This window comes from Purpureocillium lilacinum (genome assembly GCF_023168085.1).
Source record: "Purpureocillium lilacinum CBS 284.36 DNA, scaffold_1, whole genome shotgun sequence".
NCBI classification, from domain to species: domain Eukaryota; kingdom Fungi; phylum Ascomycota; class Sordariomycetes; order Hypocreales; family Ophiocordycipitaceae; genus Purpureocillium; species Purpureocillium lilacinum.
Window position 1 is genome coordinate 6,230,890 of NW_027072111.1, and position 27,526 is coordinate 6,258,415.

At 61.3% G+C, this 27,526-nt stretch overlaps 9 protein-coding genes across 9 annotated transcripts; 5 read left to right on the plus strand and 4 right to left on the minus strand.

Moving 5' to 3' along the window:
• Positions 1 to 196: 196 nt before the first annotated feature.
• On the plus strand, positions 197 to 4,940 carry PLICBS_001504 (uncharacterized protein; the record flags this gene model as incomplete). The annotated part of the gene is made up of 3 exons (XM_018317419.2): positions 197 to 667; positions 737 to 3,945; positions 4,004 to 4,940. 3 exons carry the CDS (start codon positions 197 to 199, stop codon positions 4,938 to 4,940), a joined length of 4,617 nt encoding a protein of 1,538 aa, XP_018182944.2.
• A 1,042-nt stretch (positions 4,941 to 5,982) lies between these two features.
• On the plus strand, positions 5,983 to 7,892 carry PLICBS_001505 (meiotic Sister-Chromatid recombination aldehyde dehydrogenase; the record flags this gene model as incomplete). Its single annotated transcript, XM_018317418.2, has 2 exons — positions 5,983 to 6,059; positions 6,140 to 7,892. The coding sequence occupies 2 exons, from the start codon at positions 5,983 to 5,985 to the stop codon at positions 7,890 to 7,892; spliced, it is 1,830 nt and encodes a 609-aa protein (XP_018182943.2).
• Positions 7,893 to 8,286: 394 nt separating this feature from the next.
• PLICBS_001506 (uncharacterized protein) lies at positions 8,287 to 10,284 on the minus strand (the record flags this gene model as incomplete). The annotated part of the gene is made up of 5 exons (XM_018317417.2): positions 8,287 to 8,690; positions 8,744 to 9,235; positions 9,288 to 9,725; positions 9,777 to 9,970; positions 10,025 to 10,284. The coding sequence occupies 5 exons, from the start codon at positions 10,282 to 10,284 to the stop codon at positions 8,287 to 8,289; spliced, it is 1,788 nt and encodes a 595-aa protein (XP_018182942.2).
• A 1,424-nt stretch (positions 10,285 to 11,708) lies between these two features.
• On the minus strand, positions 11,709 to 12,837 carry PLICBS_001507 (uncharacterized protein; the record flags this gene model as incomplete). Its single annotated transcript, XM_065599842.1, has 2 exons — positions 11,709 to 12,616; positions 12,666 to 12,837. The coding sequence occupies 2 exons, from the start codon at positions 12,835 to 12,837 to the stop codon at positions 11,709 to 11,711; spliced, it is 1,080 nt and encodes a 359-aa protein (XP_065455914.1).
• Positions 12,838 to 13,180: 343 nt separating this feature from the next.
• On the plus strand, positions 13,181 to 13,698 carry PLICBS_001508 (uncharacterized protein; the record flags this gene model as incomplete). The annotated part of the gene is made up of 3 exons (XM_018317415.1): positions 13,181 to 13,198; positions 13,256 to 13,543; positions 13,594 to 13,698. The coding sequence occupies 3 exons, from the start codon at positions 13,181 to 13,183 to the stop codon at positions 13,696 to 13,698; spliced, it is 411 nt and encodes a 136-aa protein (XP_018182940.1).
• Positions 13,699 to 16,814: 3,116 nt separating this feature from the next.
• On the plus strand, positions 16,815 to 19,432 carry PLICBS_001509 (uncharacterized protein; the record flags this gene model as incomplete). Its single annotated transcript, XM_018317414.2, has 2 exons — positions 16,815 to 19,030; positions 19,087 to 19,432. 2 exons carry the CDS (start codon positions 16,815 to 16,817, stop codon positions 19,430 to 19,432), a joined length of 2,562 nt encoding a protein of 853 aa, XP_018182939.2.
• Positions 19,433 to 19,986: 554 nt separating this feature from the next.
• Positions 19,987 to 21,450, minus strand: PLICBS_001510 (uncharacterized protein; the record flags this gene model as incomplete). Its single annotated transcript, XM_065599843.1, has 4 exons — positions 19,987 to 20,054; positions 20,115 to 20,933; positions 20,992 to 21,249; positions 21,420 to 21,450. 4 exons carry the CDS (start codon positions 21,448 to 21,450, stop codon positions 19,987 to 19,989), a joined length of 1,176 nt encoding a protein of 391 aa, XP_065455915.1.
• A 605-nt stretch (positions 21,451 to 22,055) lies between these two features.
• On the minus strand, positions 22,056 to 23,308 carry PLICBS_001511 (uncharacterized protein; the record flags this gene model as incomplete). Its single annotated transcript, XM_018317412.2, has 5 exons — positions 22,056 to 22,261; positions 22,311 to 22,360; positions 22,413 to 22,902; positions 23,009 to 23,108; positions 23,192 to 23,308. 5 exons carry the CDS (start codon positions 23,306 to 23,308, stop codon positions 22,056 to 22,058), a joined length of 963 nt encoding a protein of 320 aa, XP_018182937.1.
• A 1,404-nt stretch (positions 23,309 to 24,712) lies between these two features.
• On the plus strand, positions 24,713 to 25,758 carry PLICBS_001512 (uncharacterized protein; the record flags this gene model as incomplete). The annotated part of the gene is made up of 3 exons (XM_018317411.2): positions 24,713 to 24,779; positions 24,851 to 25,510; positions 25,574 to 25,758. 3 exons carry the CDS (start codon positions 24,713 to 24,715, stop codon positions 25,756 to 25,758), a joined length of 912 nt encoding a protein of 303 aa, XP_018182936.1.
• Between the last annotated feature and the right edge of the window lie 1,768 nt (positions 25,759 to 27,526).

Sequence of the window (27,526 nt, forward strand, 5' to 3'; positions counted from 1 at the left end):
CCTCGACGTCCCGCGTCGTCGACACGTTTGCCCGTCGCCGTTCCGACACACGCTCAGCGAGGCGCCTGCTCCGACGGCAACCCCCCCTTCGTGCTGAGGCCTCTCGCCCGGATACAACAACACCACCGCACCCTGGCTGGCGACTTGGGGTTGAACGGGCGCTAGCCCGCGACTTTCTTTCCCTTCTCCCATCATCATGGCCACCTCAACGACCACCGACCCCGGCACCGAGGCCGACGTGCAAAAGGTCAAGACGCAGCGGGCGCGATGGGCCACCCGCAAGATGACGGTCAAGAGCGGCCGTACAAAGCGCATGTCCCTCCTGAACCGCATGCAGCACCGGAGGACCGCCTCGAATGAGAAGAATCACCCGGGCGGAGACGACGGCAACGAGCCGCCGCTGGGCAATCACGATCCCAACGACGGGGACAATCACGATGACGGCGGTTCCGAGTCGGAGGACGACGAGGATCACCAGAGCCGCACTCTCTACTTCAACCTCCCCCTCCCAGATGACATGCTCGAGGAAGGGCATCCTATATACACGTTTCCGCGGAACAAGATCAGGACGGCAAAGTACACACCACTGTCGTTTGTGCCCAAGAACCTGTGGTTTCAGTTCCACAATGTGGCCAACATCTTCTTCTTGTTCCTCGTCATCCTCGTCGTGAGTAGCCAATTTCTTGCCTCCTACCCCGAATTGAGCCGTCGCAGATGCTGACCAGTCTCGCCACAGATTTTCCCCATCTTTGGTGGTGTGAACCCGGGCCTCAATGCCGTGCCCCTGATCTTCATCATTGTCGTGACGGCCATCAAGGACGCGATCGAGGACTACCGGAGAACGATCCTCGACATTGAGCTGAACAACGCGCCGGTCCACCGTCTGCACCACTGGAACAATGTCAATGTCGAGACGGACAACGTCTCTGACTGGCGCAAGTTCAAAAAGGCCACCTCCCAGTTCTTTGGCAGCATATGGCACGCCATTGAGAGTCTTTGGTCTAAGAAGGCCAGAACTGCCAGGCAGGAGCGCAAGATGCGCAAGCTGAATCCTCCGGAGGAGAGCGAGGGCCGTCCGTCGATCGAGACAATCCGCACCAGGCGCTCGGTGCGTGAGTCGCTTTCGTCGCCATTCACCAACCGCGACTCGTACGTGTCTGCCCGCGAGGACATCCAGATGACGCCCGTGCCATCCCCGACGCCTGCCAACGGCGCCATCCGCATTGAGCTGCCCGACACCCAGGACGCCAAGCGTGCGATCGCCCTGCAGGATATGAAGTCGGACGTCATCAACTATCTTCACGCGCCGCAGGGTGCCAAGTTTAAGAAGGACGCTTGGAAGAACCTCGTTGTCGGCGACTTTGTCCGCATCTACAACGACGACGAGTTGCCCGCGGATGTCATCATCCTCGCCACGTCCGACCCGGACGGCGCCTGCTATGTGGAGACCAAGAACCTGGACGGTGAGACCAACCTCAAGGTCCGCCAGGCCCTTCGTTGCGGCAGGAAGCTCAGACACGCCCGCGACTGCGAGAGAGCCGAGTTCGTCATCGAGAGCGAGCCTCCGCAACCGAATCTCTACAAATACAACGGCGCCATTCGATGGCAGCAGCTGGTGCCCGGCTTCCACGACGACGAACCCGAGGACATGCAGGAGCCCATCACCATCGACAACCTGCTCCTCCGAGGATGCAACCTTCGAAACACGGAGTGGGTCCTGGGAGTCGTCGTGTACACGGGCCACGACACCAAGATCATGATGAACGCCGGCATCACGCCCAGCAAGCGGTCTCGAATCGCTCGAGAGATGAACTTCAACGTCATTTGCAATTTTGGCATCCTCCTCATCATGTGTCTGCTCGCGGCCATCGTCAACGGCGTGGCCTGGGCAAAGACGGACGCCTCGCTGTACTTTTTCGATTTCGGGTCGATTGGTGGCACCGCCCCTATGAGTGGCTTCATCACATTCTGGGCCGCCATCATTGTCTTCCAGAACTTGGTTCCCATCTCCCTGTACATCACCCTCGAAATCGTCCGCACGCTCCAGGCCATCTTCATCTTCAGCGACGTGGAGATGTACTACGAGAAGATTGACCAGCCGTGCATTCCCAAGTCGTGGAACATTTCCGACGACGTGGGCCAGATCGAGTACATCTTCTCCGACAAGACCGGCACACTCACCCAAAACGTCATGGAGTTCAAGAAGGCGACCATCAACGGGCAGCCGTACGGCGAGGCCTACACCGAGGCGCAGGCCGGCATGCAGAAGCGGTTGGGCGTCGACGTGGAGAAGGAAGGGCAGAGGATCCACGCCGAGATTGCCGAGGCCAAGACCAAGGCGCTGGCGGGGCTTCGAAGCATCAACGACAACCCGTACCTTCACGACGAGGACGTCACGTTCATCGCCCCGGATTTCGTCGCGGACATGGCTGGCGAGTCTGGACCGGAACAGAAGGCGGCAAACGACGACTTTATGCTGGCCTTGGCGCTGTGCCACACGGTCATTGCCGAGAGAGCCCCCGGTGACCCGCCCAAGATGGTGTTCAAGGCCCAGTCGCCCGACGAGGAGGCTCTCGTCGCCACCGCGCGCGACATGGGCTTCGTGGTCCTGGGCAACTCGAGCGACGCCATCAACCTCAGCATCCATGGCGAGGAGCGTCACTACCCGCTTCTCAACACCATCGAGTTCAACTCTAGCAGGAAGAGGATGAGCTCCATTGTGCGCATGCCTGACGGGCGCATCATTCTGTACTGCAAGGGCGCCGACTCGGTCATCTATGCTCGGTTGAAGCGCGGCGAGCAGCAGCAGCTGAGGCGGGACACTGCCGAGCACCTCGAGATGTTTGCTCGGGAGGGTCTGCGGACGCTCTGCATCGCCAAGAAGGAGCTGACGGAGCAGGAATACCGAGATTGGAAGAAGGAGCACGACGCCGCAGCGGCCGCCCTCGAGAACCGCGAAGAGAAGCTTGAGTCGGTCGCCGAGCTCATCGAGCAGGACCTTTACCTCCTCGGCGGTACCGCCATCGAGGATCGCCTCCAGGACGGCGTGCCTGACACCATTGCCCTGCTCGGCCAGGCTGGCATCAAGCTCTGGGTGCTGACGGGCGACAAGGTGGAGACGGCCATCAACATCGGCTTCTCGTGCAACCTGCTCAACAACGACATGGAGCTGGTGCACATGAAGGTCGATGAGGATGAGACGGGCGAGACGAGCGATGAGATGTTCCTCGCATCGACGGAGCAGCTTCTCGACCAGAACCTGCAGCTGTTCGGCCTCACGGGCGACGACAACGACCTTGCTGCAGCCAAGAAGAGCCATGAGCCGCCGGCCCCCACGCACGGCATCGTCATCGACGGCTTCACCCTGCGATGGGCGCTCCATGACCAGCTCAAGCAAAAATTCCTGATCCTCTGCAAGCAGTGCAAGTCGGTTTTGTGCTGCCGTGTCAGCCCTGCGCAAAAGGCCGCCGTCGTCGCCATGGTCAAGAACGGTCTGGATGTCATGACCCTGTCCATTGGTGACGGAGCCAACGACGTGGCCATGATCCAGGAGGCTGACGTCGGCGTTGGCATCGCAGGCGTCGAGGGTCGCCAGGCGGCCATGTCGTCCGACTACGCCATTGCGCAGTTCCGATTCCTGCAGAGGCTGGTGCTGGTCCACGGCCGCTGGTCGTACCGCCGCCTGGCCGAGAGCATCAGCAACTTCTTCTACAAGAACATGGTCTGGACGTTCAGCATCTTCTGGTTCGAGATCTTCTGCGACTTTGACATCACGTACCTCTTCGACTACACCTACATTCTCATGTTCAACCTGTTCTTCACCTCGGTGCCCGTCGGTATCATGGGTGTGTTGGACCAGGACGTGTCGGACAAGGTGTCGTTGGCTGTGCCGGAGCTGTATCGCCGCGGCATCGAGCGGCTGGAGTGGACGCAGCGCAAGTTCTGGTAAGCCAGCCCTGTTTTAGCACGCGGATAGTGCGCACTTACTGACGCGATTGCACAGGCTCTACATGATTGACGGTGTCTACCAGTCCGTCATGGTCTTCTTCATCCCCTACCTGCTGTTCATTCCCTCGAGGCCGGTGACGTTCAACGGTCTGGGCGTCGAGGACAGGCTGCGCTTCGGCGCTTACATTGCCCACCCCGCCGTGTTGACCATAAACGGATACATTCTGATCAACACGTACCGGTGGGACTGGATCATGCTGCTCATCGTGGCCATCAGCGACCTGTTCATCTTCTTCTGGACGGGCGTCTACACGTCGTTTACGTCGTCGGGCATGTTCTACCATACTGCGGCGCAGGTGTACGGCGAGGCGACGTTTTGGGCCGTCTTCTTCATCGTGCCCGTCATCTGCCTGTTCCCTCGCTTCGCCATCAAGGCGCTCCAGAAGGTGTACTGGCCGTACGACGTCGACATCATCCGAGAGCAGGAGAAGATGGGCAAGTTTGCGCACCTGACGGCAAAGGACGGGGCGGACAAGACGATCAACGGCAGCGATGCCAAGAGCCAACAGTCGTCGGACAGCAGCAAGAAGCCGTCCAAGCACATAGCCTACGGCAGCGTGGACGAGGACCTGCGGCCTATCTACCCGCCGTCGACGGCGACACGGACGACGACGCACAACCGGACGCAAAACGGCAGCGACTCGACCAACTACACGGGCAACCGAACGTCGCTCGACATCGCACCGGCACAGCGGACGTCGCTGGATGTGCCGGCGCACGGGCGGCCGTCGATGGACAGGGCGCGTCCCTCGTATGACCGGATGCGCATGTCCATGGACAGGGTCCGTGCCAGTTACGAGGCCAGCAGCGACTTCACGTCTGCGGCGCGGCTGTCTCGCATCGAGTCGAGTGCGAGCCAGCAGCAGCACGGGGCTGGGCGGCTCAGAGCCAGGCTGCGCGGGCTGTCGCTAACGAAGAGTGCGAACTATTAGAGATCATCGCAGCTTCGCTTGTCGCGGTCGAGCCGCGCAAGCAGCTAGGCTCAGCCCTTCCAACTGTACATCATCACCACCACATGCGGCCTCCACTTTCCCTTATTACGGTTTTTCGTTTGCCGAGCCGCATCGTCAAATATTCTCGACAGCTCGCTCGCGCGCGCGGGCAGCATTTTCATGCTTGGACGATCTGCATGAGCAATCTATGATATGGGTCGCCGTGTCGGCGGTTTGCTCTGCACGACGGCTGCCACCACCACGCATACACAATGCACGCAAGACGCATCTTACATCCGACCACCGTCGTCATGGCATGGCAATAAAAGAAGTCTCTTTTCCTTTTTGTTTTTCCGGGGGGGTTTGTTCCTTCCCTTAATCGGGGAACGGGTTGTCTTTTGCAAGGCGTTTTTAGGGCTGGGGCATGGGAGACGGTTGCTTTCTGCTGCTCGGGCGACATTGTAGTGTTTATTCCCCTTTACACCTTGTTTAGAGCTGATGGAGGGGAGAGGGCGGCGCTTCCCGAGTGCTCGGGCGTGGTCGACGCCGGGCGTCAGTGGATGGGAAGGGCGACGCGCCCACAGGTCATGAAGTGGCTGCGACCCTGGATAGGGGGAATATGAAATATCCTAGTAGCCTTGATTTTGGAGAATAAGACGAGTATCATCAACGCTGGGTGTCTGCGATGAGTGAGGGCGGGATGTGCAGTACGTAGTCGTGCGGGAGCGGTGAAGGGTAAGGGTTGCCGTGTCTTGCAGAGGCGTGCGGTGCAGTGAAGCTTAAGAGGCACATATGGGAAGGGGTTGTCGGGAGGTCAAGTGTGGCGGCGGCGGCGGCGGCAGCTCAGGGGTCCACAGGAGCTCGGGTGATTGATCAATCCCAAATCCGACCTCACCCCAAGATTTCGCGGCCTCATCCCCTGGTGGCACCACCACCACCACCACCGCCGACCGCACACCTGACACGCCGACTTTGTGTCTCTTGCTCCGGCAACTTTTCAATCGGGGAGAACGGTCTGTTTTGCATCGGCTGTGTTCTCACAATGGAGGCCCCGATTGCGCGGGCGGTGGCCCTCTGGCACGAGGTTGGCGGGTATGCAACCTCGCGGCTGGGCGTCTCGTGCGTTTTACCCCCTGCTCTTCCGCTTTGCTGGTCATCTTTGCTCGTTCTCTAGCTGACCACGTCCTTTGGGTATGCAGTGCCAGCACGTTCCAGGTGGCCGCGGCCATCGTCGTCGTCGTCGTCTCCACGCTCCTCGTCCGGCTCCTCGCCCGGTGCGAATCCTCCCGCCCGATCCCCTACTCCGTCCCGCTGCCCAAGGCCGCCTCGCCCGAGACCTTCCTCGACGAGCCGCTGTCCATCCGCGAGGCCGGCTCCTCCGCGATACGCTGCTACGCGCCCGCGACGGGCCAGCTGCTGGGCCACGTCAACGCCTCGTCGCCCGGCGCCATCGACCGCGCCGTGGCTGCCGCGTCGGCCGCGCAGGCTGGGTCATGGGCGCGCACGACGTTTGCGCAGCGCAGGGCTGTGCTGCGTACCCTCATGCAGCATGTGCTTGACCATGCGGAGGACATTTGCCGCGTCGCGGGGCTCGATAGCGGGAAGACCATGGTGGATGCGCAGCTGGGTGAGATTCTCGTCACGGTGGAGAAGATCCAGTGGACGCTGAAGCATGGCGAGAGGGCGCTCCGGCCGAGTCGCCGGCCGACGAACCTCCTCATGGCGTATAAGCGCAACACGGTGCGCTACGAGCCCATGGGCGTGGTGGCCGCGCTCGTCAGCTGGAACTACCCCTTCCACAACATGATGGGGCCCGTCATCAGCGCCCTCTTCGCGGGCAACGGCATCGTCGTCAAGGTCTCGGAGCAGACGGCCTGGTCCAGCGCCTACTTCCTCGGCGTCGCGCGGGGCGCCCTCGCCGCGCACGGGCACGACCCGGCGCTCGTCCAGGCCGTCGCCTGCTGGCCCCAGACGGCGGGCCACCTCACGGCGCACCCGGGCGTCGCGCACGTCACCTTCATCGGCTCGCAGGCCGTGGCGCGCCACGTCGCCGCCAGCGCCGCCACGAGCCTCACCCCCGTCGTCGCCGAGCTCGGCGGCAAGGACCCCTTCATCGTCCTCGACTCGGCCGCCCGCGACCTGCCCCGCATCGCCGAGGTGATTCTCCGCGGCACCTTCCAGGCCGCAGGGCAGAACTGCATCGGCATCGAGCGCGTCATCGCCTCGGGCGCCGTCTACGACCGCCTCGCCGCCATGCTCGAGCCGCGCGTCCGCGCCCTCCGCCTCGGGCCCGACGCCGACGTCGGCGCCATGATCTCCGACGCCTCCTTCGACCGCCTCGAGGGCCTCGTCGCCGACGCCGTCGCCCGGGGCGCCCGCCTCCTCGCCGGCGGCCGCCGCTTCCGCCACCCGGACCACCCGCGCGGCCACTACTTCCAGCCCACCCTGCTCGTCGACGTGACGCCCGACATGCCCATCGCCCAGCACGAGTGCTTCGCCCCCGTCCTGACCATGCTGCGCGCCCCCTCCTCCTCCCCCGCCGACGTCCTCGCCATCGCCAACGCCCCGGACTTCGGCCTCGGCGCCTCCGTCCACGGCTCCGAGCGCGACCCCGCCCTCGAGCACGTCGTCCGCGGCCTCCGCGCCGGCATGGTCGCCGTCAACGACTTCGCCGCCTACTACGCCGTCCAGCTGCCCTTTGGCGGCGTCGCCGGCTCCGGCTACGGCCGCTTCGCGGGCGAGGAGGGCCTCCGCGGCATGTGCAACCTCAAGAGCGTCTGCGAGGACCGCTTCGGCTGGCTTGGCGTCCGCACCGCCATCCCCCCGCCCGTCCAGTACCCCGTGCCTAGCCAGCAGAGGAGCTGGAACTTTACCCAGGGCGTCGTCGAGCTCGGCTACGGCGGCCCCGCCAGAAAGGCCAAGGGCCTGGCCAGGCTGCTCAAGAACATGTAGGCTGCTTCATGCTTGCAGACGTATCAACTGTAGAGATTAGCGGTGGAATAGACGCGGGTTGCGCGTGGGCGACGGACGGTTGAGCCATCACAAATCCCACTGTATCAATATAAACATAATGCCGTAATAGACCACGTTCACTTATTGGAAGATTATGAGTTGCCCTGCCACCACAATCATCACTGACCCGAGGCAGCTTGGAACATGCGATACTACCGGAGTCTCTTCAGCATCAGGTTCTGTCTAGTTCTTGCCAGCCACATTCGTAGCGAGCTTCACCATCTAGACTACATTGCCGAAGTGCTCCATTGCCATTAGTCTCCTCAAATTCCCCCAACGAGATCGATGCGCCTCGGATGATGGCTTTCAGCGTGTGCCGTCTTGCGGCACACATCTACCATCCAGCCGGTTCAGGAGCAGGCGCTCCCCAGCCGTTGGTTCCGGCGCTGGCCTCAGGAGCAGGCGCTCCCCATCCACCACCGCCGCCGCCGTTGTCTTCTCCGTTGCTCTGGCCGCCGCCGCCCCAGGCGTTGCTCGCGTTGGCTGCGTCTCCTCCGCCCCAAGCGTCTCCACCAGCCTCGCCATCGCGTGCAGCAATGTCGTTGGGGTCAAAGTCGGATTCGGTTTCGAACTTTGGGTTTTCGCCCTCTGGGCCGTCCGGAACATACATCTGCAGGAATTCGGGGATGTCCTGCTTGGTCTCGAGCAAAGTACGAGTGAGCACACTGGCAATAGGCTCGTCTCTCTCCGAAAAGAAGGACGTGGCCAAGCCCCGATGGCCAATTCGACCGGTGCGGCCTGAGAAAATCCGTTAGTGAATTCACAATGCTCTGGAGGGTACGGGGACTTACCAATGCGGTGCGTGTACTCCTCGATGCCGCCATGATCCATGGATGGGAGGTCATAGTTGATGACGTGCATGACATTGCGCACGTCGATTCCGCGAGCCATAACGCCAGTGGCGATGAGAATCGGCGCCTTGCCAGATCTGAAGCTTCGAAGTGCAATCTCTCTCTCTTGCTGGGTCCGGTCACGATGAATCGAAGTGACGGGCAACTGCATGTTGTACAGGAAGTCGTCCAGGCTGTCGACTTCCTGTCGGCTGTTGGTGAAGATGATCGTTCTCACTCCGTGCATCTCGCCCAGAATGCGCGATAGAGCCTCTCGTTTTTCGTCGCGCTCCGCACGGATGACAGTTTGCTTGATATTCTCGGTCGTGCTGCCTGCCCGGCCGACGCGGAAGCGCACATGAGAGGCCGACAGGTGATCCTTGGCAAGATCACGGGCGGCCTTGGGGAAAGTAGCCGAAAAGAGTCCGTACTTGATGTTTCCCTCATCTTGTTCTGTGAGACTGTTAGCCAATATTCGGGCATATTGTGAAATGTTGAGACGAACCTCCGCCGGCCAAAATCTGACGAATTTCTTCGCCCCAATCGCAGTCAAGCATCTCGTCTGCTTCATCGATTACCATGTAGCGTAGGCGTCGAAGGGTCAGAACATTGGGACGGCCAATGAAGTCGACCAGACGACCCGGAGTTCCCACGAGGACGTCACAACCGCGGTTCAACAAGGCCACTTGCTGGCGGATTGGGCAACCACCGTACAAAACTCCCGGACGAAGCATGGTACGATAGCAGAACTTCCGTGCCTCGTTGAAAATCTGCACGGCAAGCTCCCGAGTTGGAACTACGATGAGCACCAGCGGCTCCGCCACCACCTCATCACGGCCCTCCACAAAGGCGGAAGGGTTGGGGCGGGGCGCAGCGAACTTCTTCGCCTTTCCCATGAGCTTGCTGAGGATGGGAATCAAGTACGCGGCAGTCTTGCCCGATCCTGTCCCGACAGTTAGCTGGAGACTTGGCTTTAAGCGAGCAAAGGACTTACCAGTCTGAGCGATGCCGATGACGTCGTAGCCCTGAAGCATGGCAGGGATCGTGAATTTCTGGATTGGAGTGGGAGTGTCGTAGCCGGCCAGTTCGACATTCTCCAACATCAAGGGGTGAATTCCGGCGTCCTTGAAAGTTCGGACCGGGTTGATCTTGACGGGTCCCTCCTGCTGGACCTCGATACGATCGATCCTGAGAGATGTCAGCAGAAGAACCAACGCGAGCCATCTTGGGGAGGGGACCAACTTTGCAAAGTCGAGGCCGGCACGCTCGTGGCGAAGGGCCGGATCGCCGAAGAGTTCGAGCTCAAGTTCGGGGAACTTGGGGCCAACATCGCCAAACTCCTCATCAAACTGGTAGATGCGGGCGCTTCCGTCGAACTCATGCTGTCCAGAACCGCCGGTGGCAGCAGTGTAGTCAACAGCCTCCCGGCCGACCCAGCCGGGGACAGTGTTGTCGGGAATGCCGGGGGAGGCGGCAGCCTCGGTGTCGGCAGAATGCTCCATTGCGACCGATGCAGATGCTCAACGCTGGACGAGGACACTAAACAAACGAGATCAGCATCGAAGCCTGAAGGTCTTGAAGGTAGCTTGGTGAGAGGAAGCGCGAAGCCTTGGTGCTGAAGTGAAGAGGGGCGCGGAAAGAAGAATGCTCTGGAAGGAAAGGCGAATGTGGCACTGCCTTCGAGAAGGGAGCAAGTTGGACCGCGGATGAATGGGCAGAACGGTGCAGGGACGAAGACAGATTCTATGTTGGAGGGCAGGTGTCACGGGAAAGACAGAAAAACAACAAACCTTGCTGGCAAACGGGATTGCGTGTCGATGCGAGAGGCAAGCTGAAGGCAGTGCTGCGATGCCTCGAGATGCACAGGGGAAGTGGAGGCCCGGCCGAACCAACGTGACGGTCCAAGATGCAGGCTTCCGTGACCACTGTGCGGATGCGAGGAGGTTGAAGGAGGAAAAGAGAGGGAAGTGGAAGGAAGAGGAAGGAAGGGGGTGTTAAATAGGCAGGAGGGCGGCGCACGGCAGCAGGCAGGTGGCAGGTGGCAGGTGGCAGCACCCGCACGCACCTTCCTCGCACCTGGCCCAGCAACCGGCCCTGAACAGGCAGCCCCCCGGGCCCCCTTTGATCGGGCGTGCAAACGAACGAAGGGTGCACACCTGCTGTTCTCACCGCCCGCCCAATGTGGGTATGTGACGAGACCCCTGACGCTGGTCGGTCGTGCCTCGCGAGACCCGGAATTGCCGAGGATGATATTGCAGTGGGATGGGAACCACGTGCTCTAGCTGAGCGACCAGAGGCAATAGACGGTGAACTTCAAGTAGCCTGCGCTTCACCGCAGCGGCAAGGTGTTTGTTTGTACAGCGGCCACCATGTCATGACGCGGCCGAGTATCAAGGAAGCTGGTTCTTTTCTTCTATTAACCGCCAGCTCAAGGCTCCTTCTATGGCCAGCAGGTCATCTTTCTTTATCTACTAGATTATTCTACCACCCTGTGCTGGATGACCATTGAGTCAAGGAGGGCAGTGAGATACCCGTGTCGGGCAGTCTCACACCTCAACCATACGCATACTCCCGACTTCTAGTGGCGGCGAGGCACGACTGCGGCAAGACCAAACACGCACACAGATCGCCGCATTGAAGGCGCTGCACGCATGGAGGCTTCCACCTTACGCGAGGCAAACGAGGTGCCAGGCTTGATGTGTCTTGTTGCGACTTGGTCGGCGCGGGGTGCATCCGCCTCTGCAGCCACAAGGCTGCAGACGTGCTGGCAGCCGTGCCGTGAGCCATCTTTGACCTGGCGCAGCTGCGGGCTGTTTTTTGAAGGGCACCCCCTGCGGGCACTTCCATGGCGCCAGGTTACTTGCGGCGAGCGCACCCGAGTTGTGGTGGTGAGTGTAGTCTCGGTTCTCATGGGATACACTCCCGCTCACCAAAGGTCCAACAGATCTTGCGTGTCCATAGCCGTCGAAGGCTCAAAGTCCTGCATGCCATCCAGCAGAGTCTGCTCCAGCGTAGAGGCCGCTCTACCCGTCGCCCCACCCTCCTTCTTCGCCTTGTCGAGGCCTTTCATCATCGGATCGAGGAAACGTCTGCTAAAAACCTGCTGCCGCGCTTCGCGGCTCGAGTACATCTCGCCCTCCTCGTCGCGCCTCGCTCCGGAAAGATTCAAGTAATCGAACGCGTTCGGCGCGCGAGGTATCCTGTACAGGTTGTCCCAATACTCTGTCGAGCCCGTCTCGCCCACATCCTCGTTCTTGAGGCCAGCTCCGAGGAACTTGGAGAGCGCGGCGATTTGCCTGGCCAGTGTTTGTGCGTCTTTGGCCTTGAGTGTTCCGCGCGCCCCAGATGTCCAGCCACTTTTCGACGTCGCGACGGCCCAACCCATCATGGCGCAGAATGTGTTAAGCGTCTTGACCCAGCCGCCCGGGCAGGTCACCAACTCGTCGTCCGCAACTTCCAGGAGCCACTCCATGACGCCGAGGGCATCGTTGCTGATGTCCGACGACAAGTGCGTCATCCCGGCACGGATGTACATGACGGCGTGTTCGATGCTGTGTTTGACTTCGTCCTGGGGCAGAGTCCGGAGAAGTTTCAAGAGTTGGGCTCGAACGGGAGTCGAGCTGTCAGAAATAAGAGGCAGGAGCTTGGCGAGGATGGCGTGCGTCCCCACAGGGTTGGTCGGCGGCTCTGACGACAGCTGGCTTGTTAGATATGCCAGAGACTCACGGCGCTGCTTGTCTGATCTGGAAGATGATGCCAGCGACAGGGTGTGCTTGAACTGTTGGACGACATCTGGGGCATCGGTTGAGAGGGATTGATGGCCCATCACAATGGCTGAGTTGTGTTAGAGCACATGCGGGAGACGGAGGGCGGAACAACTTACACTTTGCCTTGAAGCTAGTGTCCGTAAAATTCGAAGCCTTGGGCTTGTCCTTTCCAACCTTGTACTTTGGTTTCTGCCATATGTCAGTGTTTGCTGATGAGTTGAGGAGGGGCACGGGGTCTACCTGGAAGTCCTTCTTCTTCTCCGCCTTTTTCCTCGCGCTGGAGCCCATCTTGACGGTTGCGTATGATAATGACTTGTAGGTACAGAATAGTCGCGGGCAGGCGGGCGCTTTGTAGAGTAGCGATTTCTCAAATTACACCGTTGAGCTGGCTCAAGTTCTCAATGGACTCTGCTTTGAGGTTTGCGACAAGCCGCCGCCTAGGTGGGTCCCGAAATTTTGGCGGTGTGGCCTGGCAGAATCGCATGCCGTCAAGGGGCCGCGGTGGCTCTCCAAGCTCCCCACTTGGGCTGCCCCATCACGACGGATTGACGGAGCCTAATGGAGACAACTGGGACAACCAGCTTGAGCACGCGTCCCTGTCGCACCCCTCCAATGTGAACAAACAATCAACATGGTCGACATCACCGCTGTGAGTTCCCCTGACGGACCCCGTGGTAGTTGGGCTGCGTTCTAATCGACACTGCAGGCAAACGGGCACGATTCCCTCGACGAGAAGCTGGGCCGGTTGACTAAGAAGCCCGGCGTCAAGGCGAGCATCGTCCTGGACCGCGCCAGCGGCGCCGTACTCAAGACGAGCGGCGACGTGTCTGCCTTGAGAACGGCCAAGTCTCGCGATGCCGCCACGGCCGCGTCCTTCTCCAACGAGGCCCCTCTGGCGGAGGCGAGCGAGGCCAAGGGCGTCGAGGACTTTGCTGCCATGATCTGGAACTTTGTCAACAACTCGGGACAGCTGGTGCAGGAAGTAGACACAGATGTACGTAACATGTCCGTGGGAAGCGAAGGGCAATGGCTAATCCGTACCAGGACGAGCTCAGGTTGCTGCGATTACGAACTAAGAAACAGGAGATTGTCATTGTCCCTGACGCGAAATACCTCCTCACCGTGGTCCACGATACACCACCCGCGTGAAACCGCTGGTACACACGATAACGACGGCTTTGATACCCATTCGAAACGAACAAGACGGCCGAACGCAGTATGGCCAAGTCTGCATACGAGAAGCCGCGGCGTGGCTAAGTTGTGGCACTTCGACGTCCGTACGGGCGTGACCTGGAGGACAGGTGTTCCTGCCGAGGCAGGCACGGCAAGCCCGCTCCAGTCTGGCATTAGGGGCCTTAGTTGCGAGGAGGTCATAGCAAACCTGCGGGCGCTGCTCGGTGATGGGCTGTGATAGGAAGCAGCAGTACGATGCCAGGCGGGGATGGACTGAATACATTAAGCAGGGGTCGTTTGGGGACTTTCACCGTACAGCCTGTACGAACTCGAGGTATGAGGTCAGCAATGGAATGCGCATGGAGCTGTATCCGACGAGTGGCATCTCGCTTCACATCCTCTTTAAAGGGTGGCAACACAACTGTGGAAAGTGCATCATCTCAAGTTCGCCACTGATGGAGCCGTTTTGCTAGCATTTGGCGCTCGTTGTGTCTATCTGAAAGAGCTGGTGGTTTGCTGCGTGAATCCCTATCAACTCTTTTTTTTTTTTTTGATTGCTTTATTGGAAGTCTAGCGGATCGGCGGCTGTGGCGTGATAACGCACGCCCAGGACGGGACCTCATCTCAATCCAAATTGCCTCGATATATCGGCCCTTCCAATGCGATGATACGCGAGAGCACATATTCCGGAACCTATGCTGGCAGCGGCCCTTGCGTTGGCCTCATGTAGTGTGCCGACGTCGAGGCAGCCATTCCGTGAATTGCGCTCTGAGAAGGTCCCGACTGACAGGGTTTCTACGGTGGACTGCATCAGTCGGCTGGTCCGAGACCTGGCGGATTAGCCCATACCTTTGTATGCGGCACGCAAGCGCAGTATCCCGGACATGGCGACGGGTGATACAGCGAGTTGTAGGAGTAGAAGCGGTTTTGACACTTGCCAAACACAAAGCAGGGCTTTAGCAATTCGTCCGCCTCCTCCTCGGTCTTTCCCTTGCACTCAATCACGATCATTTGACCCCCATCCGCCAAATACTTGATAGGGTCGGATTGGTAAAGAGCGAGCCCTCGGGGTTTGTTTCGGAGGACATACCGGGGTGCCGGAGAAGCGTCCGTGACATGGCCAAAGAGCGAGAAGATGGAGAGGCAGAGATATGTGCGCAGCATTGCGAAAAAAATGACGTTGGTAGATACCTAGACTGACAAACACATCTCTGCAGTGGTTCAAATAGTTACGAGGGCTCGTCGGCAACAGCAAAATGCCTCAAGCCAGGCATGTTTGTTACTACACTCTGATTGTGAAACAGTTACTCAACGAAATGGCCGCTTTGGTGCGCGGTCGAGCTCGTGGCTGGCGTGTTCGCTGATTAGGAGCTTCAACCTGCGCACGTACTGCATCGTGTCATGGTAGGGCTGGGGTTGAGATTACCCAATGATTTGATCTGGTGACCCTGTGAGAGAATGCAAGGCAACGAGGTCTCGTTGTTGATTAAGCTCGTACCGGCGACCCATGATGGCCTCGGTGCTCGCCGAGATGACGGCAATGACAATGACTGGCTGCTTATAATCCCGGACCGTCTGGCCAACATCCGTGGACCATGACCCTATGGCTCCCGTCTCCGTCTGGAGGGTCCAAGGTCGGTGGGGCAAGCCCAAGGTGAGCCTCGGTGAGGACATTTAATGGATGGCCTGACTGACCCGGGCCCGGTGACGTAGCGTCTTGCGGTGCGGCCACTGGCGTGCGCGACTGACAGTGTCACAGGGCCCCCTGCTGCAGCTTCAAGCAGCCATTGACTGCCGCCCCATTGGGTCCAAGCCACTCCGACGCGGCGCTAGAGCCGCCTCCAACGCATCCCTCTGTCTGAGGTCCCGTCAATCCTCTGGCTCCTCTGGCTTTGGCGTCGTCAAGAGAGGCGGGCATGTCTCATGTCTCAGCGTGTCCGAGACCACGCGCGCCCTGCAGAAAGACAAGAGGCAGGGCAGGCGATGCGTCACTCGGGGCGCAGTCCATCTCGGCACGGCCATGCCGCGGGGGACCTCTTCAATTCCATCCACGGCACCGTTTGTGCCGGCAGTCGAGGGGCGGCGCTGCATTGACTCCCGCCCCGTCCGTCGCCGCGGTGGCTGGGCTGGGTGCGAAGTACCTACAGCGTTTGTCTGGCGGACAAGGTCTGGGTTCCCCCGGTGAATTCAGATGCGTCGTTTGGATGGGTCCCGTCGTCATGCGTTTGAGCCGTCTCCGTCCAAGCGGGCAGCAAACTGGAGGGACTGCCGAAAGCTAATATTCGGTGGCGACGACGGATGGTCAATGCAGGGTTTGACCCGCGAGAGCTGCCCATGCGGACGATGCACGTCAATTAGATGCCACGAGCGCGGGCAACCGGGGCCCTGACACATTGAAACCCCGAGGGCACGCACAGGCACGCCGCCCATCAAGGGACCTCGTCAGGCTCACGATGCCGCCAACCGCCTGATCCGCCCAGCCCAGGCGCCAAGCCCGCTGACGCCCAGGGTCAATTTCAGGCGGCAGGAGCCTGTGCCGCTCCCTCCCTAGGTCCCCGGGCCAGTACTGGCGACTCCGCGCTGGATGGTCGGGGGTACGTACTTTTGAACACTGGAAGTACCCTGCGACTGCCTAACACACCTGCGGCACTCCAAGTCCCCCATCTCCGCCCCCCCCATTCCCCCTCCCTGCCGCCGTCAAGCACCAACAGCTGGCGCAGCCACGTCCAGCCCCGGCGTCCCATCACCACCACCACTCACTCACTCGGCTGTTTCGCTCATCCGTGACGCATCCATCCATCCATCCCCCGCCCGGCCCGTTTTCCTTCCATCCTGTCTTGCCCTTCAACCCAACTTCACCTTCATCGTCGCCGTCTCCAGCGTTTGGTGCGTGTCTGTGCATGCTTGGTCCCTGCTCCGTCATTTCTTTCTTTGCGTCTCATCACCCTTTCGATTCGCGCCCCCGCCGTCCTCGACCTCGCCGCGAGCTGATGCCAGCCGACGCCGCGTGATTGACTGGCGGCCGCCAACGACACCACTCCGCGTCGCAGCGCGGCCATCGTTGCCGCCGCCCGCCCGCGGCACCGCCCACGATGCGGCCGTCGCGCATTGCCATCCTCGCCCTCTTCTCCGCCGCCTCCGTCTTCATCCTATTCCGTTCCTTCACCTCCGCGAACCGACGCCATGCCGCCGCCTATCCTGCCGAAGGCCGCTCGAGGCACCTCTTTGGCTTCGTCTACTACAACACTCCCTTCTCGCTGTTCCCCCCAAACGCCGCCATCAGCTTGACCGACGACAACAGCACCTCGTTTGCCGCCCGCCCGGCTGCCTTTGGCCCGAAGCTCGCGGCCCGCGGCTTGAGCGGCCAGCTCTGGGTTGGCAGCGGCTTCGCTGAGGACAGCCTCGACGGCAATGGCGAGCTGGGCTGCAGCGACCTCCCCGGCTGGGGCAGCGGCAACACGAGAGCGTCGTTGAAGAATTCGTTCCGAACGAGTGCCGCTCGCGTCGCTGCCACGCAGGTAAAGTCGAGCCACCCCAAGCGCGGTCGAGAGCTTGACGGCTCGGGTGATCACGAGGCCACCGTCAAAGGCCGTTCCGTGTCCGGTACCGCTGCCGGCTCCGATAATACCGACAACCACCTCAACGACAAGACGGCCGGCGTTCTCTCGCGGCGCGATGCGTCCTCCCCTCCCCCGCAGCACGCGGATATCCAGTCCATCCAAGAGGCCGCCGAGATCGAGGGCAAGATTGTCCTTCTCATGCGGGGCGGGTGCGGCTTCCTGGAGAAGGTCATGTGGGCACAGCGACGCGGTGCCATCGCCGTCATCGTCGGCGACAATCAAAAGGGCGGGCCCCTTATTCAGATGTTTGCACATGGCAGCGAGGTCGACAATGTCACCGTCCCGTCTGTGTTCACTGCGCGAACGACCGCGCACCTATTGTCGTCCTTGACGCAGCCGGGCAGCTTCATCGAGGACACGCTTGACGACAACGGCAACCCAGTCCTCAAAGTGCAGCAAGGCCCCAAGTCGAGGCCACACAAGAAGCGCTCGCTCCGGAAGAGACCTGCAGCGTCTCGCAGCACGCGCTCGTCGACTCCGAAGACGAAACGAGCAGTAGTCAACGACAAGGCGGGCAGCTCGACGCCCAGTACGTCTGGCAAACGCGGGTGGTTTCCCAGCCTGTTTAGCTGGGGCAAATCGGCTCGGGCAATCGGCGACGAGAGCCGGCCGCCCAGCAGCGGTCGCTTGGACTGGGTCCTGGTCGAGGACTGGAGCGACGAGAAGGACAAGGCGCTCAAGGACAGCATCGGAAAGTCGTCCAAGTCAAGCTCGGCCAAGGACGACTTCGTCATTGGCGTGCAAGACTGGCGGGACCCTGACCTGGTGGACAAGACTGGCGCGAAGAAGGGCGCCGTCGCGGACAAGACGGCTGGCCAGAAACCAGCCTTCAACGCCAAGGACCGTACCGACGGTGCCGGCAAGACCGCGCCCGAGGCTAACGGCCCCAAGGGCGGCAGCATCACCCCGGGAAGCGGCGAGTATAACCCTGTCAATGTTCTTCATAAAGATAGCAAGGACGCAGCCGGCGCCAAGCCAGCCTCGGCGAACGCAGCGGCCGGGGCCAAGGGCCACGGACTCATGTCCAAGCTATTCGGCGATGACGGCGACCACAAGGGCTCGGGCGCTCATGGCAGGGCCGACGACCACAACGAGGACCCCACGGACCCGGATCACGACCCCGAAACCGAGCCTCATGAAGGCCTGTGGGTGACCATCACGCCTACAAGCAGCGCAACGCCCTTCTTCGACACGCTTCTCGTGCTCGTCATCAGCCCGTTGGTGACGCTGACTGTGGTCTACGCGCTCCTGATTGTTCGCGCGAGGATTCGTCGCCGACGATGGCGAGCGCCAAAATCCGTCGTGGACCGTCTGCCTGTGCGGACATATCACACGGTTGCTTCTTCGACCAGCTCGTCTCCGCGGCTGCCGTCGCCGGCGAGCGCAACCCCAACAACGCCACTTCTGCAGCAGCAGCACAGCGCATCGCGGCCGCGGCCGCGCTCGAGGACCACCACGGGCGTGCTGGAGAGCGAGAACTTACTGGCCCCCAGCGCCGTCGTGCCCACGCCGTCAGGATCGTCAAGGGCGCGAAACGAGCACGAGAAGGGCGCGGGAGGCTTCTCGGCGGAGTGGAGGAAATACATGGGAAGGCAAGTCGAGTGCGTGGTCTGTCTGGAGGAGTACGTCGACGGCGTGAGCAGGGTCATGAGTCTGCCCTGCGGCCACGAGTTCCACGCCGACTGCATGTGAGTATCTACGTGCCTCCCCACACTGTTTAGCACGGCACTGACGTCTGTTGAAGAACCCCTTGGTTGACGACCCGTCGACGCACGTGCCCCATCTGCAAGGGTGACGTCGTCCGGTCCCTGGCGCACGGATCTAGGAACGGCCCACGATACGAGCCTTACCATGAGGACAGCGACGACGACCTCTCGATCGAGGCGTCGGGCTCGGGCTCGGGCTCGGGCTCGGGCTCGGGCTCGTCAGAGCGGACCCCCGACCTCGAACAGGGCGTGCTTTCGCCACGGCCCAGAGACCCGGAAGAGCCCTCTCGACCAGATAGCTGGTTCGGGTTGCTCTCTAGCAGCTTCGCCGCCAGAGCCAGGCGGCAGTCGCCGCCCCCGTCGCCAGGAGATCGCAGCCGATGAAGCCCTGGGTGCATCGCAAAGTAGAATCACCTTGGCGACATCACACCACATTGCAACACGCCGCATTACACTACACTACACTACACTACACTACACGGCACTTGTGCCACCACATTCCGAACCTTGGTTTTGACAGCGCGGCGATAGTCTAAGGCGTAATTGGTATTTGGAAGGGTCGGGATATTTGTTCGGGAGCAGGCACGCATTCCATCGGCTTCGGACACTGGAGTCTCGAGCATAGCATCACTCTTTACTATGCACCATTGCTTTCCTCTTTTTGTATTGGGGCTGGTTTCGCAACGCGGCGGCGCCCGCAAATCTCTAGGCTGTGGAGGTATATACCCCTCGATGATGGACCTCGGAAGGGGCCTGAATTCTACGTGATGACATGGACGGCTGCCTTCGGGGCTCGGTGGCATCGGCATCGGCATTCTGTGACAGTGACGGTGAAAATGAGGGGACGTGAGGCGACGCTGGAGCGCTTCTGTTGGTGTCAAAATCGCAGTCGTAGCTTTTCATCATTAATCGCATCTCTATGGCATGGGGTAGCGGATCTAGATGTATCCCTTGAGGGCGGCGGCTTCGGCGTTAAGTATGGACGATCCGGCGGCGCCGATGACGGCTACACGGGTGTCAGCTATGCTGTCTCCTGGCGAGGGGTTCAGGGATTGGGGGGTCGCACTGTTATGGCTCAGGGCCGTGAATTTTATGTCAAAGATGCCGCTCTCGTCCTCGCGCATGCGGCCCACGCTGACGGTATAGCCGTTGCCAAGATCGCGGTCCAGCCGGGGCTGCGGCCGGTCGTCCTCATCAAAGACCATGATGGCGGGGGACGGGGCGGACGGGCACCCGAGGGTCTGGGCCTCGGCGACGTACGCGCGCATGGCCTGCTTGCACTGCTCGGCGGTGGGCGCGGGGCGGCGCTCGAAGCTCAAGCTGACGCAGGCGGTATGCCCGTCCAGGACGGGGACGCGGTTGCACGTGGCGGAGACGCGCAGGCCCTGCTGCTCGACAAAGGCGGTCTTGTCGCCGCTGAGGGCGCCGAGGATCTTGCGGGCCTCGGACTCGAGCTTGTCCTCCTCGCCGGGGATGAAGGGGACGACGTTGTCGATCATGTCCATGGAGGAGACGCCCGGGTAGCCGGCGCCCGAGACGGCCTGCATGGTGACGACGCTGACGGCGGAGACGGGGCCGAAGGCGGCCTGCAGGGCGGCGAAGGGCCCGACGAGCCCGATGACGGCGCAGTTGGAGTTGCAGACGAGGAAGCCGCGCGAGAGCCCCCGCGTGGCGCGCTGGTGCGGGATGAGGTCGAGGTGAGGGAGGTTGACGGTGGGGACGACGAGCGGCACGAGGGGGTCGCGGCGGTGGTTCTTGGCGTTGGAGAAGACGGGAATTTCGGCCTGGACGAACTCGAGTTCTATATTTTTTTCGGGGAGGTTTCCCTTCGTCAGCTTTTCTTGTTGCTGTCGATTTCGGCCGTAGGTCCACGTCGTCGGTGACCCTGGAAGGGGGGTACGTCGTCTATAGAGAGGAGGTGAGGCACGGAGGATAAGACTCACCAATCTCGCCGGCCACGTCCGAGTCCAGCCCGCTGAAGACGACGTCGCAGTCCGCAAACTCGGACGCCTTGCACTCGCGCACCACCATGTCGGCGATCTCGGCGCCCATCGGGCGGGCCTGCTTCCACCGCACGGCGTCGCGGTACTTCCTGCCGGCGGAGCGCGCCGAGGCGCCGATGGCGTGCAGCTTGAGCGTCGGGTGCTGCGCGAGGAGGAGGATGAAGCGCTGGCCCACGGAGCCGGTGCAGCCGAGGACGCCTGCGTCGTCGTTTCACCATTCATGTCAGCTTCTTTCTTTCGAACACTATCGACGGACGCGCAAGGGCCCCCTCCCCCCCTTTCCTCGTGGAGAGAGGGTTTTGAGGCGACAGGTGCGGCGCTCCGGGATCGGTGGTCAGGGAGACCGCAGTGGGAGGGACGAAACGTACCGCACTTCTTGGTGGGCATCTGCGAAGCCATGGTGCCAATTGGGATATGTACAAACTGTAGGATGCGAACGAGGGGGGGACCGGGACGCAGAAAGCGAGGGTTTTTGTCGGGAGGCGGATGGGTGGTGAAATGAGTCAAGGCCAAGAGAGGGTTGGTGGTGACAAGGAAGGCTGCCTGGAAATTCCCAAACAAATTCATGGGCTGCTGGACTGACGTGCTGTTGCGGGACCCCGCCATTATCAGGATGCTGCCCCGCCATCGGAGCATGGTGGGGCTGCAGTAGCGACTCGGAGAGACGTCAAAAAGGGAGGAACCAGACGGTCGCCGACGACCCGAGCGTGCACTTTAGACGGTGTCAATCAACGTCAGTTCAAATAAAACATCTCTTCGTATGAATAAGCTCGCAGCCCGTGATACGAGCCAATCGTCCAGGTGCCAAAACACGGTCATTACAGCGTCCAAAATCCGTACGAGACCCGCGCAGCATGTCTGCTTTATCGCGACCCTAATAACCCCAAACGCCAACCAATGCACCGATAACCCGACGTTGATGCCAGTCGAGGAATGAATGGAAACCGTTACACATCATGCATCCGCCACGCGCATCCCAACATGTCTCCACCACATGCGTACCATTATGCGTCCACGACGGCGCGGTGGTTGTCGCGATACAGGCGGAACTGAACAAAGATTGTGGCGTCCTCCACCATGGTGCCGAGAGATCCTAGCAACCAGGGGAGGGCGTTGAGCAGGTCGTCCTTCCTCTGGGAGTAGGCGATGAGGCTCAGCCCGTAGGTGAGGTTGCCTGTCAGGGAGAGCAGGAAGAAGAGGAGAGACAGGCCTGGATTCAGTTAGTGGTTGGCGCCTGCAGAGACTTGGATTCAACACACCCTCGCATGACTTCTCCTTGAAGTTTTTGTAAATCTGTGGAATGCGGGCGCTGGGACAGCATTAGCAGATGATTGCGACAGAGGGCCTGAGAATCGCCTTACCAGAGGTAGAATGCTGCGCTGGCATAGCCCAGCAAGAGGCCGAGAATCTCGAGCGGCTGCTTCTTCCCGTCTGGCGACTCGGGGACGCCCGGGCCGTCGCCGTCCCAAGCCCCAGCCTTGTACGAGACGAACCAGCCCGCGAACCCGACGACGTAGACGGCCAGAAGGCCCAGGGTGTTGTGGAGCCACGGCCTGCTGTCGGGCGTCTCGTCCTCGCCAGTCACAATCTTCCTGATGGGCTCCATCGAAGACTCGTGGTGCGTGGAGTGGCGGCGGTGCGAGCCGGGCAGGCCGAGGGAAGAGCTGCGCCGCCTGTGCAGAAGCGGCGACTCCTCAGACGTTTCGGTATGAGGGCTTGCCTGCTCCCTCGCGAGCCGTCGCGCGTTGAGCGTGTTGTAGTAGAGGCACTGGCTGATGAGGACGGCGTCCAGGATGCAAAAGTAGATTGCCAGCGCTATGGCGGTTGGGGCCAGGCGGGTGAGTAGCGCCCCTGCGACCTTGTCAGCTGGGGACCATCGGCGAGGTGCGTTTGAGGTTGGCTTGTCGCCTCGGTGAAGCTGCACGCGACAGTCGCCAGTGTCAACGGATAAACATACCGACTAAGTTCGAAACATCGCCCATGAGCCAGACGACAAGAAAGGTCATGCTCAGCCCATCAGCGTTCTTGGCCTTGTAGTTGGCCAGCAGCTGCGGAATCTGCATTCTGGTCAGCGACGGCACGGGCCATTGAGCCGCGACGACGAGGAGATCCAAGTCTCAGCGAGCAGCGCACGACGTACCAACAGACATATCCACGCCGTCAAGCTGATGCTTCCAAAGATACCCGAAAGAGCCTCGCCAATGGGCAGCGTCCGCGCCGCGGCGGTCAACGCGGCGGTCGCCACGAGAGAGGCCATGTTGGAGAAGAAAGCGAAGTACCGGTCCTGCTATCCGAGACGAGGCACGCGAATAGCAGGGGCGCACTGGATCGTGGTTTCGGCGGCGGAGGCGGTGGCAGCTTTAAGGCGTCTCGCGAGGTATTGCAGCTCAGGGCGGGCAAGCTCACGAGATCAGGTGTTCCTCGAGCGAGAGGGGGGAAGAAGCGTCAAGTAGTAGGCCCCGGGGACTAGCAGGCCAAAGTCGGTGGAGGAAGAGTCAGGCGGATCGGCCTTATCGACTTATCGAAGAGAATTTGGTTGTCAGCGGGGTCCCCCATTGGCTGGGCAGGGCGCGATCTCGGCGGCCTTATGACGCACCCTGAGCGCGCGCTGTTGTGGGGGGTTGCGTTTGGGGGGGTTTTGGGGTGGACTGTTGGCGAGTGTGGTGCCACTGCAGGTCGATGCAGGCCCGCGGGTGCAGCGCCAGAGATAGGGAACGGGAGCTGCTCGCGGGAGGCTCCAGTTGTCTGTCGTCTGCTGCGCAGCCAAGGAAGGTGCGAGAGGCTGCAAACCTAATGGATGGCCCCGCCTCCCCAATCGGGTTCGCAGCGTGGGGCGTGCAGCCCTGGAGCTCGCCTGGAAAGCTGGGGAGCGGGCTTTAGCTCCCACCTTATCGTCACTGTCACCCTCTTCCAGTGCCGCAAGCGTCGCCGCCCGAGATGGGATGGTTGACGCTGCTGACGCACAGCTCGCGTGCTGAGTGCACCGGTGCAGTAGCGCTGGGACGGCTGAGCTACAGTATCTAAGTATTGCTACGTCCGCCGCGGGGAGTGATGGATGCCCGGGCTGCTGGGCCATTCCAGCTCCTGACCGGGCAGCTAGGGTGTGCCGCTGCTGGAGCCGCCGGCAGCGATACAACTTACATCATTCCGCGACTTGCGGTCAGCGGGCTGACCAAACATGGAAAGCGTCCCGTTGCGGCTCATGCCAGCTTCCATCGCACAGGACCAAACCTCGCACAGCCGGTCCCGTGGTGGCTGGATGGCTGCGCGCTCATCAGTGCCTTGCATCCCATCTGCGCCGCGGCTGCTTCACGTGGGCCCGCTTGATTCGCCCCCAGGCACGCAGCCGCTACAGCCTCCCGGCCCGTCCCCTGCGGCGGCCGTCAGCTGAGGGCCCGTTGGGCGGTGGTGGTTCCTACGGCAACTCACCACCAACCAACTCGTGCCGTGCGTCATCTGGTCAGTTGGCCGTGGCCTGTGCCTTGACGTGCGTCGACATTAGCTTGCGCTTGTAGACTCGCGGCACGCGTCGTGGACAGCGCCAGCCATTTGACAAGGTACCTGAGGAAGCCCGGGTCTTATCTGCGACTCACGGTGCTGCACTGCCGGCCCGAACGTAAACACCCTCACCACCACCATCAAACACCTCACTCAGGCCGCCATGAAGATCTCACTCGGCGCCTTGGCTCTGGGCCTCGTGTCCGCGCCCGGCGTTGTCGCCTGGGGCAGTGCGTCGCCCCCTGTCCCCCGGCGTGCCACGACCGTGAACATGACGCGCTGACGTTGACGAACTCACCAGGCTTGGGACACATCGCGACGGCGTACGTGGCGAGCCGCTTCGTATCCAACTCGACCGAGGCCTACTTTAAGCAGCTCCTGCGCAACGACGGCGACGACTACCTCGGCAGCGTCGCCTCGTGGGCCGACTCGATCCGCTACACCAAATGGGGCCGCTTCACCAAGACGTTCCACTTCATCGACGCGCACGACGACCCGCCGCGATCGTGCAACGTCGACTTTAAGCGCGACTGCAAGGAGACGGGCTGCGTCATCAACGCGCTTGCCAACTACACGAGCCAGTCACTCGACCGCCAGCTGCCCGCCTGGCTGCGCGCGCAGGCCGCCAAGTTCGTCGTCCACTTCGTCGGCGACCTGCACCAGCCGCTGCACAACGAGGACGTGTCCCGCGGCGGCAACGGCATCTACGTCCGCTGGGACGGTCGCGAGTACAACTTGCACCACGTCTGGGACTCGTCCATCGCCGAGAAGTGGATCGGGGGAGTGCGCGGCAAGCCGTACCTCATCGCCCAGCGCTGGGCCAACCAGCTGGCAGTCGAGATCACCGACGGCAAGTTTACTGAAGAGAAGGAGGCCTGGCTTAAGGACCTCGATTTCGACAAGCCCATTGACACGGCCATGGCGTGGTCCAGGGAGGCCAACGCGCTGGTCTGCACCCATGGTGAGGATGATGTGCAAAAGCCCTCCCTACGTCAAAGATGTTGCTGACATGCCGCTCTCCAAGTGTTGCCCGAAGGGCCCGAGGCAATCGTGGGCAAGGAGCTCGGCGGCGAGTACTTTACCAAGGCCGGCCCCGTTATCGAGAAGCAGGTCGCCCGCGCCGGGTTCCGGATGGCGGCATGGCTGGATATTATCGCCGACAAGTATCAGGCGGACGGGGTCGCGCAGCCGGCAAACGAAGAGTTGTAGAGCCGCGCGGAGATCAGACGGCGAGTTGCACCATAGCCGGCAGAACATACAGACGAATGCAAAACGTTTGACGACCCGTCCGATCAGGTTTGCATTTCATTCTAGCGTATGAGAGGCCGGACATGAGCCGTCTCAACTCGGCCATCCCACGGCGCCCGGCACAATCGCTGACCGGACGTCTCGACACGAGAGCACGAGAGGAGGCGGACGAACGATTCCTGAGACACCGGACCGTGCTGCAAAGTGCCCACCGCTCGAGTTAATTTCCGTGACACACGGCCGCGGGAGAAACGAGACGAAAACTTTCTTGTGCTTGTCGCGTTGGGATGGTTGGGGCCGCCACAAGGGTCTCGCCTGGATCGCGCGTGTCGCAGGAGGGCCCCTGACGCGAGGGTGGGCGCTCTCGGAACGCAGAGTTGCGAGTTTGATCAACCGGATCCTGTGATGAACAGCTTCCTGCAGGTCACGCGGGATTGCGAACAAGGCCAAGAGATTGCAGCTGAGCAATTCGTAAGCGCTGCGTCTTGAAGGCTCGGACTGCAGCGTAAATGCACCGGAATCAGAGAGTTGCGGATGCGTCTGTAGTGGTACTACGTGCCGTGAGCGGCCGCAAGTGGCAGCATCGAAGGACACTATGGCCACTTTCATAAGTAGTTCCATAGGTGCACTACCTATTTCTCGCTGGTCCTGGTTCTGCAGGATTCGAACTGTAAACACCAGGTGCTACCCCTGCTTTTCCACACGGACTGGTTAAACTTGCCTGATATCAGAGGCATTTTTACGCTGCTTGGGCTTTATTCGGAAGTTGATGACGTCGTTGCGATAGCACACTGAGCCAATGTGTGTCCCACGAACGTCGATGAAGGGGTAGTCGTTTTGCCGACAACCATCCGAAGTCAGAGACGAGGGCGCGTATGCCAAGCGGCCAGAGTCTTGGGAGTGGACACTTGCACGCCATACAGGCGATATCGCGCGGAACAGGGAACCAGCCGTGACGGCCATGCGTTTCGGATTCCGCGATGGGTTGGCGGGGCTCTAGCATGGGATATCAGGTTGCGAGTAACTTACTTCGTAGCGTAGCCGGGTCTCTACAGCTGTGGTCCAGTAGACTGATTGCCGGCTTCATTCAGGGCCAGATCCTGCGCGTTCCGTCTTCAGGCGACATCAGACGAGCTGGCCATCATTAGCTGCGGTTCGTCCGGGTATGCGGCGCCGGCGCGGTTGCTGGGTTTGGTGAGGCGCCGCCGCCACCACCACGAGGCAGGGTGAAGAATGCGGATGGCGGGTTGCAGGCGGCCGGCACGAGGGCCCGGGCTGCGTCGCAGAGACGCGATGGCGCGCATGAGATGGGTGTGTGTGTGTGTGACGGTGGTAGGAGTCGTGCTCGCGGGTGGGCGGCTGGTCGTGTATCGGTGCCCGTCTGGCGCTGTGGACGAAGTACAGAAGGTACGGAGGCTGCCATCCATTATGCTTACCCAGTTCGTCCAAGGTCGCTGAACCCAGAAAGCCTGGGCGCGGCTCGGCGAAACGCCGACTGCCTGGCAGGTGCCACCCCCGAACGCCTGCCCGGCGTCTCGCTCGCTGCCATTGGGTCGGCTGGGCCCCGCTGTGGGAATTCTGTAGGGCAGCGGGCGGGGAGCCCCAGAGGACCAGGGGTTGTGCAGGGGCCCGCGACAGGCCCGAGACAGGAACCGCTTCAATCTTCCGACTTCAGACGCCAACGTCGCTGGCTTCCCGTCACCATTGCGGCGCCGCGTCTGCAGCCCAC